At 36.7% G+C, this 21,755-nt stretch overlaps 1 protein-coding gene across 1 annotated transcript in view; it reads left to right on the top strand.

Moving 5' to 3' along the window:
* LOC132563939 (la-related protein 4-like) overlaps positions 1-21,755 on the top strand; it is a 71,408-nt gene that overhangs the window by 36,515 nt on the left and 13,138 nt on the right. The window contains exons 4-13 of the mRNA XM_060228699.1: positions 5,579-5,702; positions 8,376-8,528; positions 9,061-9,151; positions 12,462-12,598; positions 12,813-12,925; positions 13,595-13,759; positions 14,628-14,894; positions 15,826-15,909; positions 19,994-20,085; positions 20,490-20,846. Coding sequence (XP_060084682.1) covers positions 5,579-5,702; positions 8,376-8,528; positions 9,061-9,151; positions 12,462-12,598; positions 12,813-12,925; positions 13,595-13,759; positions 14,628-14,894; positions 15,826-15,909; positions 19,994-20,085; positions 20,490-20,846 — 1,583 coding nt within the window. The remainder of the gene's footprint in view (positions 1-5,578; positions 5,703-8,375; positions 8,529-9,060; positions 9,152-12,461; positions 12,599-12,812; positions 12,926-13,594; positions 13,760-14,627; positions 14,895-15,825; positions 15,910-19,993; positions 20,086-20,489; positions 20,847-21,755) is intronic.

The following is a 21,755-nucleotide window of genomic DNA, read 5'->3' as shown; positions in this document are numbered from 1 at the left end:
ATGAGGAATTTTCAGTGATGTGAAGTGTTTTGAATAAGATTTTAACTTTTTTATGAGAGAGAAATTTCTGTGAAGTTAGTTAAGACAGAGAAACTGTTTTGCGTTGAAGTTGCCAAGTTTAGAAATTCTATTGATGTGTCTAGATCTTGAAACAGACACTTAATATGAAACAGCTGTCGTTATGTCATACACCTAAGAACAACTGAATAAAGAAAACATCAGCATCCAACATTTCCATTAGCTGGATGAATAAATATACATATACCTTTATACATTCGGATAAACAAGTGTATTCTGTAGATACATCTTGGCAAATGAGGATACCTGCTTATTTTACACCTGGACAAACAAAGATACCTGTATTGTTACTTCTACCTGGACTAACGAGGATACCTGTCACACACATTGTGTATAGGCCTAGTTGGTAATGGGAGAGTAAGGCACTAAACCCATGTTACCAGGAGATGTGTATTACTATTCAACTCGGTCTCTTGTGGTGTGTTTCAAACAGAACCGTGACAAAGCTTCGTCCGAGTCTGCTACTTCACAGGTAAATCATTCTCGGAGAATAAAAATGATATTTATTCATATATATTTCTGAGTTTTATTGCAGTTACATTGGAAGAAATTAATCTTGGTATTGAATTTGAACAATTTAACTAGCTCACTTTTATTGACATATACCGACTGCCCCCTCCCCAAATTCCCTCCCTCAATTGCCATCAGCAATATGGCATAGTTTTGTTGTATTTAATTTTATAAGAAAAAGTTTCCAAAAACTTAAAAGTAATTCCCATCTATTGGATGTAATTCAAAGTTTCATCTTTTGCTTAAGCTGGCGAATTTAAAAAGCAGTGCATAAAATCAGGAGATGCCGGCTTGGTCTTCGGTTACTGTACATAGTCATACATATTACTGTCTGTACATTTCAGACATGATATGGCGCAAAGTGTGTAAGGAGAAAATGGCCTTGATCTTTAAATATTTAACATGATTGTAATCTTGAGAACTAAATTGACTCTTGGCCAGTGGGTGGCTGACATTGAATACATGAAGAAATTAAATGATTTTATGATTAATAGTAATCTGAAAGCACTAGTTTGAAAATAACGATATAAGATGTTTGAGAGATTTCATACTCCCAGCCTCTATCTGGTTCTATAGTGGGTCAGTTACTGACTGTGTAACTTATAATGGGAGGGGACAAATGTTGTATCATGACTATAATGCATTATGGTGGAGGACAAACACAATGACTAGACAGTGTGTTGTGGTAGGGGACATGTATCATGACTAGACATTGTGTTGTGGTAGGGGACATGTATCATGACTAGACAGAGTGTTGTGGTAGGGGACATGTATCATGGCTAGACAGTGTGTTGTGGTAGGGGACATGTATCATGACTAGACAATGTGTTGTGGTAAGGGACATGTATCATGACTAGACAGAGTGTTGTGGTAAGGGACGTGTATCATGACTAGACAGAGTGTTGTGGTAAGGGACATGTATCATGACTAGACAGAGTGTTGTGGTAAGGGACATGTATCATGACTAGACAGAGTGTTGTGGTAAGGGACATGTATCATGACTAGACAGAGTGTTGTGGTAAGGGACATGTATCATGACTAGACAGAGTGTTGTGGTAAGGGACATGTATCATGACTAGACAGTGTGTTGTGGTAAGGGACATGTATCATGACTAGACAGAGTGTTGTGGTAAGGGACATGTATCATGACTAGACAGTGTGTTGTGGTAAGGGACATGTATCATGACTAGACAGTGTGTTGTGGTAAGGGACATGTATCATGACTAGACAGTGTGTTGTGGTAAGGGACATGTATCATGACTAGACAGTGTTGTGGTAAGGGACATGTATCATGACTAGACAGAGTGTTGTGGTAAGGGACATGTATCATGACTAGACAGAGTGTTGTGGTAAGGGACATGTATCATGACTAGACAGAGTGTTGTGGTAAGGGACATGTATCATGACTAGACAGAGTGTTGTGGTAAGGGACATGTATCATGACTAGACAGTGTTGTGGTAAGGGACATGTATCATGACTAGACAGAGTGTTGTGGTAAGGGACATGTATCATGACTAGACAGAGTGTTGTGGTAAGGGACATGTATCATGACTAGACAGAGTGTTGTGGTAAGGGACATATATTATGAAAAAAATGGCCAAATGTTATTTGTAAATATTCCATGAAAAAAGTATCCAATCAATGTTTCAAAGAGAAATAGTAAAATTCACTTTGTGGTTTTTCCTGATCAATTGATATGTAAATTTGACCTTATTGATTTGACAGCAGAAATACCACTGTGAAAAAAGATGTCCTGCAAGCTATCTATTTGGATAGTGTATTGCCATTTGATACAGAAAAGTTAATTTCATCTGTTGACGCACGAAGCCATATAATTTGTCATTAATGGCGGCCAATGAGGAAATTAAACAAACCTGGTACTAATAAGGGGAGTATAGAGTGAGAGTTAATAACCATAATTGTCTTGGTATACAAAATTTCTGACAGGTTTTTATTCCATCAATATGTTATACTTGAAATCTGAGATGCATTTTAGTCTTGTTTCAAACCTGAGGGAGTATTTGGTTATTTACTCTCTGGGAAATTGTTTTATTTTTTGTGAATATTTCATAATGATATATCTTGTAAAATGAGATTTGTGAAGTGATAACAGTGTTGAGTAACAGACTTGTTGCTGTGCTGTTGGAGGTTAGCATCTGATGTTTATAGCATGATTGATTCAATATAGAATGTTATTTATCCTCTCGAGAGTATTTTTAGGTCATCTGACCTGAAGGGTTAAAATGACATATTGCTATCGTGCATTGTCCACTGTCACCATGCAGCGTGCATTAACTGTCTCTTGTTACAAACCTATTCCTCTTTCATACCTTGGTGGATTTCAACCTAATTTGGTCTGATGCATCATTGGGTGAGAGTATTCATATTTTGATTCGACCACTAGGGGTCAAGGGACAGGGCCCCAAAGGGGAGATGCTGAAATTAGCTTTAAAACCCTACTTCTACTTTTCTGCCTTGGTGGATTTCAACAAGTTCATCAGTTAGGATAGGCAATTATTTCTTAAATTCTGAAATTTTATTTAACCCCAAGGGATTTAGGGGCAGGGCCCTGAAAAGGGAAATTAGACAATATTTTGCTTCAAAGTGCTACTCTTTCTTAATGCTTAAATGGATTCAACCAAATTTGGTCTAGAATATCATTGAGAGTGGAGAAACATTTCTTATATTCAGAAATTTGATTTTGATGCCTAGGGACTTTGGGGTGGGTCCCTAATGGGAAAGTTAATCAATGATTTTGTATCAACACGCTACTCTTCCTTAATGCTTGAATGAATTTAAACCAAATGAAGTCTGAAATATCATTGGAATTCATTAGATTTGTCAGATCACATCTGCAAATTCTGTGGTTTGTTCATCTATTCGTCGATTGTCAAATGACCATTAAGGGTCATGTCTCTCTTGTCCTTAGGTAATCTGGTGTCCTCTCACACCTTTTGGGCATGTAAGCCAACAACAATGATTGATGTAACTTGAAATTATTTGTTTGTCAATCATTGTAGAATAAGTATTGATATACCTCTACACTGTGAATTTTGTCTATAGAGACACTCAGTGGAGCAGAGAAAAGTGGGCTTTATAGAAAGGTGACCTTTAAGACAAGTTTTACTGTATATAATATTTATAAAATCTCTTAACAAGACATGTTTACACTTCTGAAAAGATTTAAGATAAATTGGTTATATGAGATAGAAAAGTATCCAGAACTGACAATGTATTGAAGTTATACTTAATACATGCTTCAATAAATGCAGTCAAACCTGTCTTGTATTGGTTCTGAATGTCATGCAATTGATAGCCGCTAAATAAAGACTTAAATGTAAAACAATTTTCAGTAATTGAACCTCTGTATAAAGAGCACCTATTTAAAAAAAAACTATTTTTGATTCCCTATATGGCTCGTTATCAAACGGCTCTTTAAAAAGCCTATTTTGTGTTCACTTAAGCGGCCAATATAGACAGGTTGTCTAGTGCAAAAATTACAATGAAGGTAGGATTTGTAACAAAATCACTTTCAAGTCCAGATGTCATTACTAGTCTGAGGTAACTGATTTACAGAGGGAAGGAAAGGATGATGATAAGCTTTTCTTATTTGGATGTATTTTGATACAGAACTTGCTTACATTGCTGATCAACAATCAATGGCCAGCAGCTCCAGTTATAGATATCATTAGGAAGGTAGAGCCTGCTGGCAGTGAAGACATTTGGGAGATGGCTAAGAAACATAGAGGATGTGGGGGCGTGGATCTGGTTAAACACGGACTCCTGTCTATCTATCCATCGGCCTCGAGTTCTATTTCTACACACAGCTTATTGATTATTACGGAATGATTGGATACATATTCTCTATTATTAGCCCACTCTGATCATTTACACGCGCTAACAAATTAACTAGACCACAGACCAACACTTCCTGTCCTGTGATGTGTAGGTCTTTGCGGCAGTTATTTTAGATTTAAAACACGACTCAATTACAAGATTTTCCATTGAATAGCGACATAATGCTGTTGAGAGCAGGCTTCTCCATTGATGAAACATTTACGTAACCCAATCAATAGAAGAAGCTGTTGGTCTGGTGTTAACGGAATGATTCCATTGACAAAAAATTTGAGCGAGAGAAACATAGATTTCAAATAACTAGATTCAAGATTTTCATATCTTGCATTGTTCAGTTAACTACTTGTGCACACAGTGAAATACAGCATAATGATTTTTCTAAGGAAAAAATAAAATCCATGCTATTTGCATAAAAATATAATTGAAACCAATTTGAATTCACAGAAGAAGCTGCGTAACTGTTACAAACTTCGTTTAAAAGTATAAAGACAGTTATCCCTGCCGCACCTTCATATAACAGATTCACGTTCTTTAAAGGCCACTTGCCAGTTTATTTCCTAGGACAGATTCTTGTCTATAAAGGTCATCTGTCTATAACATATTCCTGTCTATAAAGGTCATCTGCCTATAACAGATTCCTGTCTATAAAGGTCATCTGCCTATAACACATTCCTGTCTATAAAGGTCATCTGTCTATAACATATTCCTGTATATAACACATTCCTGTCTATAAAGGTCATCTGCCTATAACAGATTCCTGTCTATAAAGGTCATCTGCCTAAAACACATTCCTGTCTATAAAGGTTGCCTGTCTATAACAGGCTCTATAATGCAATTCTTATGTGATTGTCACCTGTCTATGAAGGTCATGGTCCCGAATACTCCTAGTACTTCAGCCTCTGTATAGAGGCCACCTGCCTACTGAGGCTACTTTTCTCTCTTCTGTGGCCTTCGTAGACAGTTTTGACTGCACTTTGAGTAAGTATATAGGATCCTCTGTAGAAAATGGGGAGGTTTCTTCCTAATCTGTGCCTACATTGACTTAGTCGTAATGTTAGAACAGTCCCAACATTATCTGTTTGTTTCCATATATCTGATTGTAATGATTTTTATCAAATTTGTCCTTTCTTTTAGGTCACACCAAAGACAGCTGCTGGTCTAAATCCAAATGCTACAGTCTTCTCACTCAGCAGTAAAACCAGCACATCCAACCCTTTGCCGGACGCATCAGCTTGGGATGGAATCAATGCAAATGATGGTGGGTACAAGAGGAGAGCTGATCATTTATCTCTCGTACAGATTTTAGGAATTATTAATTGCTAATGCTGGCACATAGAACTGTGATTTTATCCACATGTCCTGTCAATATAACTCACAACATGTTGCTTATCTCATTTGTCCAGCATCATGTGTTGTGTGTGGTAAACTTTTAATATTTTCACTCTTCTGGAAAACTCTTTAATTTATTTCAATGAAATTTTACGAAAAACTTTCCATGGCTTTAAAGGTGCACCAAAATTGTAAATTGTATGGTCCCTAACCCCCAGAGACCTGAGGGTCCTGGCCAAAAAGGGTCAAATTGATTAAAATTTCACAGATATTTTACTGTTCTTGGATGGAAGATTTTATATAGGAAAATTCAAATCTTGAGTGTAATTTCATTTAATTCAAACTTGGTAAAAAGCCTTAGCATGGGACAACAGTTAATGTATACACAACTTACATTTGCATTATGTGTACAATATAATTAAGGTTATAATACTTTTTTAACAAAATCATTTCTATGATATGATACAAGAAGCATTGTGATACAGGTGACGGTTAAGGCCCTTGGGGCCTCTTGTTTGGGTACTAATAGATGAAAGATGCATTTTTTTTTTTCTATATCACAACTGAATAAATAATATCTAAAAAGATTTTCAAAATAGTGTTAAAAGAATTTTATATCTTGACAGTGATTTTATTCACCAATCGCAGTTATTGTGTCCTGCCTTACATCAAGTTCAGAATCTGAGTCCATGTTACATTCCAGATATATTTAGAAAAAAAAAGATTTGATACACCTGTCATACACCAGAAAATCTTAGTGTTAAAAGTAATGTCCTGCTAAGTTGCTCTACATTGAGTATTGTCTCTGCATACTTCATCATCAAAGTAGTAAATCTATTGCAGTATGGAAAGACGTAATAAAGAAACTAAATTGTGTCCTGCAGATCCAATAAACAATTATTGATATATGCCACATGCTTCTTATCCACCATTAAATATAAACTTTATTTGTTTTACAACAATTGCGAAACAAGTTATGTCAACTTGTACTAATCACTCTTGTTGGCCCGGATGTAAGCGCATGAGTGGTCTTTTTGTGGGAGGAAACCGGAGTACCCGGGGAAAACCCACCTGGTCGGGCAGGTGACCCCTTACCTTTTCACGTCCGTTCCGGGAATCGAACGCCGGTCGGCTAGGTGAAAGGCGAGTGCGTTAACACTGAGCCACCCACCATACGTTAAGTGTAAAAAGGTCTTTATTATATATTTTGGGTTTCATGTATTCTATGAGGCTAAGAATCAAACATAGGTTATATCTGAGAACAATTCATTAGGAAGTAACAATGGATAATAAAATGCATCAAACAATATTGATGGTCGATCTTCAACTATTATTTTGCGGCAAAGTATATCAAATATTCATTGATATTGTAATATTGGATTTGTTCCCGATAAATAATGTCATTTCATACAACATATTTAATGGTTGGCTTACATATTACTCCATTGTCCTGGATGTAATATTGGACTTGCATCACTGCCACTCCAGTGTATAGGTAATCTTCTGCATTGGTGTAGTGCAGATGCATATTATACAACCAGAAACCAATCTATGATTCGCACCTCTAACAGAATGTTGTAAAACCAGTCTCGTAATAAGAGATAAATTGCTATAGTTTCAGTGTCAGGGACATAACATTATGACACAATTAATACAAATACTAAATGATTAAATTTCTTTAAAACATGTTCAGAGGTTTTACACTGCATTTGCTATTATCAGGACACCAACCACTTCTGTGAGGATATAAACAACCACAAGGCGGAAATGATACACAAATGAACGTCATTCTAAGAATATCTTTGGACGTAATACTTATTACGCAAAATGTTACGTCAAGGTGCTAATGTTTTCAAAATGTTGCAAATGTAAATTAATGTACATTTCTGAAAAGTAAAAACATTTTATCGATCTTTAGAACCTTAATCTATGCCTGTTGTCTCATAACATTGATCAAAACAGATATTTCAACATTTATTTTTGCTAGTGAAAATACGTCACCTTGACAATGGATATCAAAACATGGTGTGGTGTCCATACCAAATGAGACTTAAAATAGAAACTGCGATCAAATATTTCATAATATTACAAGATGTTTGTGGTAGTTATATCCTTGTTTGAGGAACTTTCATCTGATATATTTGAAGTTTAATTCAGCAAGCAAGATTTGGAAATATGTTCAAAAGGAGCATACGTTACAAATTTTTTATGACGCCAAAATAATTGCTGATAAACGGACTTCATTTAATGCAGTCAAAATTTAGCGCATTATCACTTTTTAGCAAATTAGCAAAATCATGAATTTGCACATTGAGAATAATTGCCTTGCTAACAACATACAGAAACTGTGGATAGTGTAATCATATTCAAAAGTAGTAAACAAGTGTTATACTTTCAGCAGTTAAAGCACTAGAAATATAATCCAGCAGTAAAATACCAATAATAGTAGATCATTGCCAACAAACAGCAAATTTATTTGTTTTATTTACGCAATTATTAGAAATAAATGAGAAAGACATTAATTGTCTGAAGTAACATTTATTGTATCCCCTTTCATAAAAATGGCACCAGTAATAATTAAATGTGTGAAATGTTTTTACAGAGTACCAGCATGCCAATGGTGACTTAGGAAAAGGAGAGCTGGGAGGGGCTGATACTCCAGCAGAGTCCCCCCTCTCCAGTGAGGTCTCCTCCGGTTACATTGACAACCAGGTTCCCATCGTCACAGCTTTCTCTACAGAGAACAGCATCACTGGTAAGTGGAGTACCTTGTCCGTAGGGTAAAGGTGAATTCTTGTGAAGGGAATTGTAACAGGTCACATATCAATACTCTTTCAGTAACATAGAAACATTGAAACCAGACAATTTTTGTGAAACAGATAGGATATTCCATCAATATCGTGTTATATGTGGGTAGTTTTGCATTCAAGCATCAGTACTCTCAGACGAAGCAGAAATATTTCAACTTAAAATGTGCATAGATTTTGCAAATAGTCTTAAGTCATTCCTCGCAGAACGTATAGTGGGACATAATGGTAAATTTTATCTTTGATTTTTTGTTTACTTTGAATAGATTATCTTGTTTCTTGATGAACAATTTTCTTGTCAGTTATAGGGATATTACCAAAGTCATGTGCTTAGCAAGACAATTGTAAACTCAATTCTTTAAAAGCGTTCAATTTTTCAAAATAGAAGAAAGGTGTAACAAAGACTCTCCATTCTTAAAATTCTGTTTTGAACGTAGAATGTATATCTCATCAGTTAATAATTGATTTGCTATGTTATAGATGTGGAAGACAACATTGCCAATGCTAGCAATGTGACAGAGGACCAGCTGCGACAGATGCTGAAAGAACAGCTAGAGAACTGTTTCTCTAGGTAAGTCATTCACCACTTGGCAGAAATTTCTGTTGCTCCAAGGGAGCTTATTATAAACAAGTCTGTCACTGACAGGGAGACTACCATAAACAGGTCTGTTACTTTCAGGGTGACTACCATAAACAGGTCTGTCACTGACAGGGAGACTACCATAAACAGGTCTGTCACTGTCAGGAAGACTACCATAAACAGGTCTGTTACTTTCAGGGTGACTACCATAAACAGGTCTGTCACTGACAGGGAGACTACCATAAACAGGTCTGTCACTGTCAGGAAGACTACCATAAACAGGTCTGTTACTTTCAGGGTGACTACCATAAACAGGTCTGTCACTGACAGGGTGACTACCATAAACAGGTCTGTCACTGACAGGAAGACTACCATAAACAGGTCTGTCACTGACAGGGAGACTACCATAAACAGGTCTGTCACTGTCAGGAAGACTACCATAAACAAGTCTGTCACTGTCAGTAAGACTACCATCAACAGGTCTGTCACTGTCAGTGAGACTACCATAAACAGGCCTGTCGCTGTCAGTGAGACTACCATAAACAGGTCTGTCACTGTCAGGAAGACTACCATAAACAGGTCTGTTACTTTCAGGGTGACTACCATAAACAGGTCTGTCACTGACAGGGAGACTACCATAAACAGGTCTGTTACTTTCAGGGTGACTACCATAAACAGGTCTGTCACTGACAGGGAGACTACCATAAACAGGTCTGTCACTGTCAGGAAGACTACCATAAACAAGTCTGTCACTGTCAGTAAGACTACCATCAACAGGTCTGTTACTGTCAGTGAGACTCATAAACAGGGAGACTACCATAAACAGGTCTGTCACTGTCAGGAAGACTACCATAAACAAGTCTGTCACTGTCAGTAAGACTGCCATAAACAAGTCTGTCACTGTCAGTAAGACTACCATCAACAGGTCTGTCACTGTCAGTGAGACTACCATAAACAGGCCTGTCGCTGTCAGTGAGACTACCATAAACAGGTCTGTCACTGTCAAGAAGACTACCATAAACTGGTCTGACACTTTCAGGGAGACTACCATAAACAGGTCTGTCACTGTGAGTGAGACTACCATAAACAGGTCTGTCACTGTCAGTGAGACTACCATAAACAGTTCTGTCACTGTCAGTGAGACTACCATAAACAGGTCTGTCACTGTCAGTGAGACTACCATAAACAGGTCTGTCACTGTCAGTGAGACTACTATAAACAGTTCTGTCACTGTCAGTGAGACTACCATAAACAGGTCTGTCACTGTCAGGAAGACTACCATAAACAGGTCTGTCACTGTCAGTAAGACTACCATAAACAGGTCTGTCACTGTCAGTGAGACTACCATAAACAGGCCTGTCGCTGTCAGTGAGACTACCATAAACAGGTCTGTCACTGTCAGGAAGACTACCATAAACAGGTCTGTCACTTTCAGGGAGACTACCATAAACAGGTCTGTCACTGTCAGTAAGACTACCATAAACAGGTCTGTCACTGTCAGTGAGACTACCATAGACAGTTCTGTCACTGTCAGTGAGACTACCATTAACAGGTCTGTCACTGTCAGACTACCATAAACAGGTCTGTTACTGTCGGGGAGAATACCATAGACAGGTCTGTCACTGTCAGGGAGACTACCATAAACAGGTCTGTCACTGTCAGGGAGACTACCATAAACAGGTCTGTCACTGTCAGTGAGACTCACTGTCAGGGAGAATACCATAGACAGGTCTGTCGCTGTCGGGGAGAATACCATAAGCAGGTCTGTCACTGTCAGACTACCATAAACAGGTCTGTCACTGTCGGTGAGACTACCATAAACAGGTCTGTCACTGTCAGTGAGACTACCATAAACAGGTCTGTCACTGTCAGTGAGACTACCATAAACAGGCCTGTCGCTGTCAGTGAGACTACCATAAACAGGTCTGTCACTGTCAGACTACCAAAGACAGGTCTGTCACTGTCGGGGAGAATACCATAAACAGGTCTGTCACTGTCAGTTACACTACCATAAACAGGTCTGTCACTGTCAGTGAGACTACCATAAACAGGCCTGCCACTGTCAGTGAGACTACCATAAACAGGTCTGTCACTGTCAGGAAGACTACCATAAACTGGCACTTTCAGCTACCATAAACAGGTCTGTCACTGTCAGTGAGACTACCATAAACAGGTCTGTCACTGTCAGTGAGACTACCATAAACAGTTCTGTCACTGTCAGTGAGACTACCATAAACAGGTCTGTCACTGTCAGTGAGACTACCATAAACAGGTCTGTCACTGTCAGTGAGACTACCATAAACAGTTCTGTCACTGTCAGTGAGACTATCATTAACAGGTCTGTCACTGTCAGACTACCATAAACAGGTTTGTCACTGTCGGGGAGAATACCATAGACAGGTCTGTCGCTGTCAGACTACCATAAACAGGTCTGTCACTGTCAGGGAGACTACCATAAACAGGTCTGTCACTGTCAGTGAGACTCGCTGTCGGGGAGAATACCATAGACGGGTCTGTCGCTGTCAGGGAGAATACCATAAGCAGGTCTGTCACTGTCAGACTACCATAAACAGGTCTGTCACTGTCAGGGAGACTACCATAAACAGGTCTGTCACTGTCAGTGAGACTCGCTGTCGGGGAGAATACCATAGACAGGTCTGTCGCTGTCGGGGAGAATACCATAAGCAGGTCTGTCACTGTCAGACTACCATAAACAGGTCTGTCACTGTCAGTGAGACTACCATAAACAGGCCTGTCGCTGTCAGTTAGACTACCATAAACAGTTCTGTCACTGTCAATGAGACTACCATAAACAGGTCTGTCACTGTCAGACTACCATAAACAGGTCTGTCACTGTCGGGGAGAATACCATAGACAGGTCTGTCACTGTCGGGGAGAATACAATAAACAGTTCTGTCACTGTCAGGGAGACTACCATAAACAGGTCTGTCACTGTCAGTGAGACTGTCACTGTCGGGGAGAATACCATAAACAGGTCTGTAACTGTCACACTACCATAAACAGGTCTGTCACTGTCGGGGAGAATACCATAAACAGGTCTGTCACTGTCAGTTAGACTACCATAAACAGGTTTGTCACTGTCATGGGAGACTACCATAAACCAGTCTGTCACTAATAACAATTACATGCAATTAACTGTTGTAAGTGCTTTGTTGCAATTTCAACTGACTTCCATCATTAATTACCCTCCTAAACATGTTATTTGTCTTTGTTGGTTGTTTTGACCTGTAGGCAGAATTACATTTTGTCCAAATACTAAACTGACTGTTTCTTTCAACAGAGAAAGTCTGGCTAGTGACCGTTACCTTCAGTCTCAGATGGACGCTGACCAGTATGTTCCCATAGCAACTGTTGCCAACCTCCAGCAAATTCAGCAGCTCACAAATGACCTTGATCTTATTACAGAATTACTAAAAGGTGAGTATCAAATTAAAGCAGAAGTTGAGGGAATAAGAGAGGCTAAAAATAGAATGGAAATCCCATTGTGTTGATGAATGAATTCATGAGAGAGAATATTAAAGTTAAAAAGGATTAAAAATTCCAATTTTGTGTAATTTATGTGATATCTTGATATAAGTGGTAATTTTTAACTACTTAATAAGCAGTAATATATTTCTGTGTTATCTTACAGAGCTACCAAATGTTCAAGTACTTGAGGTAGATGGAAAGTGTGAAAAGGTTCGTCCGAACCATAATCGCTGTATAGTGATACTCCGTGAGATTCCTGAGTCTACACCTTTAGAGGTAATACAGAGCTCAGCATGTCAAACCTTTAGTGTGTAGGGGAACAAAGATCAGCACTGTACTGCTGAAAGACAGTTAAAAGGAAATGTTTAAATTACAGTATATTCTTTTTGGGGAGATATGTAAAGGATTAATTTTTGTTATAGTTATGAATTGAATGTTTTTGTCTCGGAGATACTTTTACAAATGAGTACTGGGTACTAAAAACCATCTTTAGTTCACTTGGGATTTACTTTCAAAGTCGAAGTGAAATCGCCAATGACCAGATAGAGGAAGGGGATATTCATTAATTGCTGACAATTTTAGTTAAACTCGAAACTCTTTGACCAATGTGCAAAACACATTAATTTTCCGTAAATGTCTTTCTATCTAAGTGTATTGGGAGACACACTTGGGCCTGTTTTGACACCCCTCACATAAAGTTTTGTGTTGACAATGTGTTGAACCAAGCTGCATTAATTCTGGTTTACTTTCGTCAAATTGTAACAGATTTTTCTCTTTCTTTTCCAATTAGTCCATATTTGATGAAAAGGGAAAAAAAATGTTGATAGGTATTTATTCAGAATTTTGGACTGTCACAGGTGGTGAAAACTTTGTTCAACAGGGAAAACTGTCTGGGAAAAATATTGGTAGGATAAATTGTCTCAAACATATTTGAATATTGTACAGGATGTGAAAAACTTGTTCAACGGGGAGAATTGTCCAAGGTTTGTGAGCTGTGAGTTTGCAGCCAATGATAGCTGGTATGTGACGTTTGACTCCGATGCAAGTGCCCAGCAGGCGTACCAGTACCTACGAGAGGAACAGTGCACCTTCCTCAATAAACCTATACTGGTAAGGTGTACATTCCTGACTAGGACTTCAGAATTGCCCAGAATTTATTGATCATCCTAGGATGTTTCTTGATCAAAGTTTAGGTCTATTACTGATGGTCATTGTCTACATCAAAAGTAGCTACATGTACTTTGATAAGAAATTGTATTTTAGGAATGTGTAGTCAAGGGAAGATAATAGTTTAAGTGATTAACACGACCAATGTGCTCTACAAGAAGATTCATTTTTATGCCTACAAAAGAGGAATTATTTAAGTGAAAATTCAGCCAGCCCCTGAAAAAGCAGGATAGCCTTCATTAAGTACAAAAGTGATGGGTTTTTTTTTTAAGTTAAAAAAAAATCCTTGGAAAAGTATTGGAAGATATTTACTTCAGAGATCTCTATAAAGAGTATTTTTTTTACCGAAGCTGTTTTTGTAGATGTCTATAAAGAGTATTTTTTTTACCGAAGCTGTTTTTGTAGATGTCTATAAAGAGTTTTTTTTTACCGAAGCTGTTTTTGTAGATGTCTATAAAGAGTATTTTTTTTACCAAAGCTGTTTTTGTAGATGTCTATAAAGAGTATTTTTTTACCGAAGCTGTTTTTGTAGATGTCTATAAAGAGTTTTTTTTTACCGAAGCTGTTTTTGTAGATGTCTATAAAGAGTATTTTTTTTACCAAAGCTGTTTTTACTCGAAGCATTATTTCCTTTGCTGCAAAAGTTATGTCTTTCTAATATTTAGTGGCTACCATTATATTTTGTTAAGTTTTGTTGATATTTTCACATCAGTATTAACAGTGATAATTATTCTTTCTTTATGACTTTGTTTCCTAAAATTTCTCTATTCTTGACCGTTAAATTGACCGTGTGATGCGATTGTTATTTCAGGCCAGAATCAAAGCTAAGCCACTGATACGGATGACGTATCCACGTAATGGATACAGACCCCAGTATCACCAGCAACAGCAGGCCGTACAACAACAACAGCAACAACAGCAGCAACAAACAGGGGTAGTGACCTCCCCTCCGGCTGTTCCTGTCTCACAGGCAGATCAGGCTGCTCAGCAACAGTCACAACAACAAACACAACAACAGACCCAGTACCAGGTGCAGCAACAGGTGTCCATAATGACACCATACATCAATGGTCAGCAAGTACGTACAGTTGATATTGACAGCCAAAATCTGGTTGTTTCCTTAGCTAATAATTGTAATTTCCTGAGTGAAGAAATGTCAAAAATATTTTCACATTTTTTCACAAAAATTAGAGTTTATCCATTTATGTAGTCGCATAGTGCTCTAATAATGAGGCAGAAATATTAAGTTAAAGTGTTTTGTTGTTGTAATTGATCACTGAAAGTTTTCTAAATGTAAAAATCGCATAGTGCTCTAATAATGAGGCAGAAATATTAAGTTAAAGTGTTTTGTTGTTGTAATTGATCACTGAAAGTTTTCTAAATGTAAAAATCATATAAATATCAGTCTTACTGAAGTGAAAGTATGAAGTGAGATATCTTTATTTATTGAAGACAGACCTCTCTAATCATAAAGATATCACTTTTATTGCAGTGAAGGAATGAAGTGAGATTTTATTTTCTTTTACAAAATGCATAAGCATCCATTTTCATGTTAAATTGTGGCTAACTCTGATTTGTGGATAATACATAGCCAAGTTTGAAAATGAGTTCAGTTAGCTTTGTTGTTGTATATTGTCTATTAGTAAAACTGATCAGTATAGAATGATAAAAATCCAAAGAGAGAGCCAACGCCGGTGGTTTAGGGTTCAGTGATGTTCAGTCATCCACCACTAGGATACCCCAGGGTATTCAGGGGGTTCCACTCGGGGTAATAATAAGTCTAGGAAGTGGTTGGACACAGCAAATTGGAGATAGTAGATTCCATTGAAGCCTTCACAGGTGAACCCTGAGTCAATGGTAAATAAACCTCAAACCTACCATCCCCGACTTGTGTCCCACCACTTCCTAGATTTGATAAAGAATGATGATAAAAACTTTCAGAGCAGCTTTGTTTGGACTGATTATTAAAATTAATCCACATTAATAATAAAAGCTTGATTGTTTTTCAGACTCTTCCATTTTTCCCCAACGCTGCCCTGCTGCCATCATGGCATACAAATGTAACTAGTCCGACTCTACTGGATCCCAGTATGGTAATTACGCCTCCCTCCTCTTCCTCCTCCTCCACCCCAATAGACTTCATGCGACTGATGCAAGCCAAAGCTGTGAAGAGTCCTACTTGGAAACATAGAGATGAAAGGGTTATTGTTACTCCAAAACCACATTGATTTAATCATGGCTGCAGTAGTTGCATATGTTCACTGATGTTACTGTGAATTGAGAATATTACAAATATTTTAATTCCTCTCAAGACGGTCCCCCACCCCTCCATCCCCTCAATCTTTCAATAGTTACTTTGGGAGATAGATTCAGGCCCACTTCACTTAGTTTTATCATTTTGGTTGAAAGATATCAATCACTATGTTTACTGTAAAACATTGTTTGTGACTTGTTATTTTCGCATTTCTATTCCCCTAGACTATTTCACAGTGATATCTTTATGTGAATGGTAGTTTTTTATATTTTGTGAAATAACATGTCCACAATGATTAAATTTCCACTATTCTGATACCCATTCAAATTGCTGGTGAATATTCCTTGATCAGCAGTAGATAGAGGAATCACAATTAGTGTACTAATTCTTGAAAAGGACTTGAAAAAAGCTAGTTTCTGGTTATAGTTTCATCACTTGAAAAATTTAGTAAAAGTTACAAAAATTCCATGGATGACAAAATGTAGATAAATTCCAGTAAAGACAGAAGATTTTGGTATCATAATTTCTGTGAAAACCTATTTGCTGGGATATGTCTCAATTCATAGTACATCTTGTTTGACTTTTACACCATGCTCTTGATAACGATGTCCTGATGTGAATTAAGGCACCTTTGTTTCTACTACTAATGCTGTTTGGAGTTAATAATATCCAGTTTTAAGTGTGTAAAAATGATTTAACAAAAGTTGAGAGGGGCATAAAGTGGCTAATATAAAGCAAACAAAACGCATTGCAGATTTTAGGAAAATATAGCAAATTCAGGAATCCATTTGATAAATTTTAAAATGGGTACCAGCTATTTACATGTTATAATGATGCAGCAAAATTTTTGTTATTTAACTATTTTTAAGAAATTAAATGTAAAATATTTCCAAATTTGCTATATATTATTGGGACATGTTACTTTTATCAGAATGTATGATTATTTTCCCCTTTCATCCCTGTATTATTATATATATATATTCCCATGAAAGGGGTGAAAGGGACATAACTCATGATTTCTGGGTTTTGTTTCATATTTTGAACTGACTGTAGGAACAGGCTCACGTAGTTACCTTGACTGAGATGGGGCAGGTTTTGATGAAAGAGGTTTGTCATTTTAAACTTGAGGTTGAGATTTTGGCTGTACCATTGTATTATTATATATAGTAAATTGAACAGGAGGGCGGGATGCATAGGTGTAACATAGGCTGTCTTTCCTTTCAACCAGGCTGATGAAGCTTTTAATAGGCTATGTTTAACCAAATATCAACTGAAGGTTTTGTTTACAAATCTGGAAGCATTCGTTAAATATTTTATAATGATATATTCAACTACATTTAACACTTTTCAAAATTTCCCAATTGAAAACATTAATATTATTTGTTTAGAAATTGCTTCACTTAATACTGGGGGGTTTATGTATCATTTATTTATGATGTATACTGGTTGCTACTTAAAAAATACAGCGACATGGATAATCTGGTTAAGTATGTGTGTTCTTTGTCCAAAATAAATCTATTTTAAAATCATTGATAATTTTTATCAAACAAAATGTGATGTTTATATAATGCCAAAGATATTTGCTTTCATTATCAGTTTTAAAGAAAGACAAATTTTAAAAAAAGGCAAATTTTAAAAAAGTTCAGTTTATGTGAAGACTTAACTGGTTGAAATGAAAAGAAATCTTGTAGTGTTGTAGATGTGTTTTGTATCATATTCTGTTGTTAAAAAAAAACATGCAGATAAATGTGTCTTGTATGTACCATAAAGTTTCTCTAAAATTTTAGCATTTTATACATAGGTATAGGTCATTTATACATGTAACCCTGTCTAATCATGTTTCATACAATCGTGTCCATGTTGATTCAGTGGTGTTCATGTACATACTGTTGTGTTCATGTACATGCTGTTGTGTTCATGTTGATTCAGTTATGTTCATGTACCTACACTTGTGTCCATGTACATTCAGTTATGTTCATGTACCTACACTTGTGTCCATGTACATACTGTTGTGTTCATGTACATACTGTTGTGTTCATGTACCTACACTTGTGTCCATGTACATACTGTTGTGTTCATGTACATACTGTTGTGTTCATGTACATACTGTTGTGTTCATGTACATACTGTTGTGTTCATGTTCATGTACATACTGTTGTGTTCATGTACATACAGTTGTGTTCATGTACCTACACTTGTGTCCATGTACATACAGTTGTGTTCATGTACCTACACTTGTGTTCATGTCAATTTAGTTGTGTTCATGTACCTACACTTGTGTCCATGTCAATTTAGTTGTGTTCATGTACCTACACTTGTGTTCATGTCAATTTAGTTGTGTTCATGTACCAACACTTGTGTTCATGTTGATTCAGTTGTTCATGTTCATAGACTTGTGTTCATGTCAATTTAGTTGTGTTCATGTATATACCATAACCTTACATTTGTGTGTCATTGAAAGTTTTATGTCAGTCATACAGTTGAATTTTCTTCATAAAATGATGTACATACTTTATGGGTTGGTTAGCGGTAGTCAGTGAACAGGTAGTGTAGGTTATTTGTGTAAGATATAATAAATGTCCATGCGGTAGGACATCAAGGATACTTTCTTCCTAGAGCTCCTAGATCGTGTGTTCTGTATTGTGATATTGTGTGCATAGGCAAATATTGCAGCCTTATTACAAAACCTTGCACATGATGTCCCTGTATCACTGTTGTCTTCCCTGTACTTGTTGTCCACTTTTCTTTAAAGATCCCACCTTCACCATTATTTCCTGCCCATTCCCTTTAACCGCAACTGTGCACTGTTAAATATTGTTGAAGGCATAACTTATCAAATTTATTTTTTTAAAAAGAACTTTCACGAATCACTGAGGGTGTATTTTATGATATTTACAGATCTGGCATCAGAATCACTAAGGGCATATTTTAGGATATTTACAGGTCTGGCATCAGAATAACTGAGGGCATATTTTAGGATATTTACAGGTCTGGCATCGGAATCATTGAGGGCATATTTTAGGATATTTACTGGTCTGGCATCAGAATAACTGAGGGCATATTTTAGGATATTTACAGGTCTGGCATCAGAATAATTGAGGACAAATTTTTGGATATTTACTCATCTTTCAGAAGAAATGCAAAGGATGAAATTGATGCATTTTGGGATATTTAAAGATCACTGGGGATGAATTTTAAGAATATTTATGAATTTTTATAGAGAATGCTCAGGATGAATGTGAATTTAAATTAAAGATAATGTAAAGTATGATGAGGATGCCCTTTATATAGAGATAAGTCTTGGACAGGTGGTGAAAGATTTGGATGAAATAGGTTCTGTACTCTCATTTTGACAATTGTGTGTTAAGGTCCTGAACGACATTAATTTTAGACATGTATATTCCTTATAATTTTGACTTTCACTGATGCAGGGAAAACATTACAAATTGCCATGGATTCTGATGATTTCTGGTATAACCATAATTTATTTAATAAGTGGAATTTTCTGAAGTCAGTTATTTTAAATTGTAGATTTTCTGAGGTAAAATATTTCTGAAGTAGTATTTACTTCAGTCATTAATTTTGAACAGTGAAATTTTCTGTGGTAAAGTATTTTAAAAGGATTTTCTGAAGTCTTTTATTTCAATCAGTGGAATTTTCTGAAGTGTTGATAAGTGGGACACACAAATGAATAGTTGAAAAGACTACAGATAACGTTGATCCAATTGATTTGAAAAGATCATTTGTAATTGATATAAGTATTGTATTTGCAGGAAGGGACTAGTTTAAGCTTGAATGGTCTACTAGAATCATAACACTGAGAAAGTTTTTCTGCTTTTCTTTTTGTTTCCCTCACACTAACAGCAATACTGACACACCAGGACTAATATTTTATGTTACTAATGGTTCTTATCCTGTTGTAGGTGTTGGCTATCAATGGATACCAGGCCACAAGTGTAGCTAAGCTGAACTCAGGGCCGTCACGACACCAGTACAACAATGTCAACAGAAACAGGTAATATAATGTCTCATTTCAGATAATAACCTAAAAAGTCGACTCATGGTAAATGGTTATTTGAAAAAATATAAGAAGAGCTTACTTCGGGGTGCTGACTTTTGAGCAATTTTTGATGTTATCATTGCTATTATTAAAATGTGTCATGGATGTTTTATGTAATTTGCATAATACAAAATGTTCTCAGTGTGGGAATGGTAAGGAAATCAATGTCAGTACTTTTTAGTTGAAACAGGATTCAGAGACTAGTGGAAACCAAAGAATAATTGAGAAGTTTCAAATATAAACAAGCAAAATTGTCTTGTCATTTTTACCCTCCTACCCAAATCATTTTTACTGAGATGTCAAAATGGAAACAGATGATCAAAAAATTAATTCCTGTTAATTCTTGTATCTTTTTACAGTAGAAACCAGCGACCTGTTCGTCTTAACCAAGAGCACCGTATGCATTCAGATAACCGTCCGAATCAGGACCGCCAACAGGGACCTTCAGGAGGATCAATGGATCGCCGTGGTGACAACACAGGAGGCGGGAGTGGTGGTGGTGGTAGTCACCGCACAAGTCCCCGCAATTCTGACAATTCACAGATATCGGGGCATCATTCCCCATTTCAACGTGAAGGGCGTAGGGGAGATAACTCTAATATGAACCACTCTCATATGGTGCATTCAACAGTTCAGCAACAAACACAACAACCTGTTACGGACAATAATTCCAATATCACAGTCAATAGTAGACAATCGGATAATTTATCACAACGGTAAGAATTAACCTTACTTCTGAGACTGGAATCATTAACCAACTGAATAATGTGATCTATTTCTTCATTCTTGCTATCTTGATGTTGATTTTTTCACATTTTAGATTTTAATTGATTTTACAAAAACTTGTTGGGCTTGATGATAACTGGTACGGAGGCCTGCCTCTTGTGTATTTAATGGTCAGGAAATAAGTTTTCATGCGATACCTGTTAATGTTTTGTTATATGCCAGATTAGAGGATCCAATGTGTATAATTCAACACTTCCAATTTGTCCTTTACATAATTGCTCTGAATGGCATGCGACAGGCCTCCTGTATGTTGTTCAGTGAGACAGCTACCAACTATTTCAAGAAGACCTCACCTCAAACTGACCCTGGCTGTTCATGGTCCAATAAGCTCAGTAAACAAGCACATACAGTCCTGGTTTACTGTCACGGTTATTCAAAGCTTTTGGAGTTGGGAGTTTTGTCTAACTTTATCTCAAATGAAGGTTGAAGTGTGTGGTTCCTCACTCCCTTTTGTTTATTCAAGGGTTTGTCTAATCAATTTTGCCTTGGGAAATTGGTAGCATTCTCTAAGTGTTATGTTTTCCCCTCTGAATAGATGTAAATTGTAATGAAAACTTGGGGAAATTTCCCCAAAATAGGAAAGGGGTGAGGATGGTTGGGGGGGGGGGGGATAAGCAAATTTTCTTAACATATTTTCAAATCATGCCATCATGAAAAAGAAATCTCAATCTCACCTCAGCATTATTGTCATATTTTATTTCATTTAATCTTCATGTATGTCATATACTTTTATGCTATTTTGTTTTCAATCTGACCAATAGGACTCTTCAATTTCTCTTTCTCATAGTAGGCCAAAATTTGCCCCCTTTTCAACATTGTGTAGTATTCCCAAATTTTAG

Source organism: Ylistrum balloti, unplaced genomic scaffold (genome assembly GCF_031769215.1).
Source record: "Ylistrum balloti isolate Yb309-2 unplaced genomic scaffold, AGI_CSIRO_Ybal_v1 Utg369676, whole genome shotgun sequence".
NCBI classification, from domain to species: Eukaryota; Metazoa; Mollusca; class Bivalvia; order Pectinida; family Pectinidae; genus Ylistrum; species Ylistrum balloti.
This window is presented reverse-complemented; position numbering and strand designations above follow the sequence as displayed.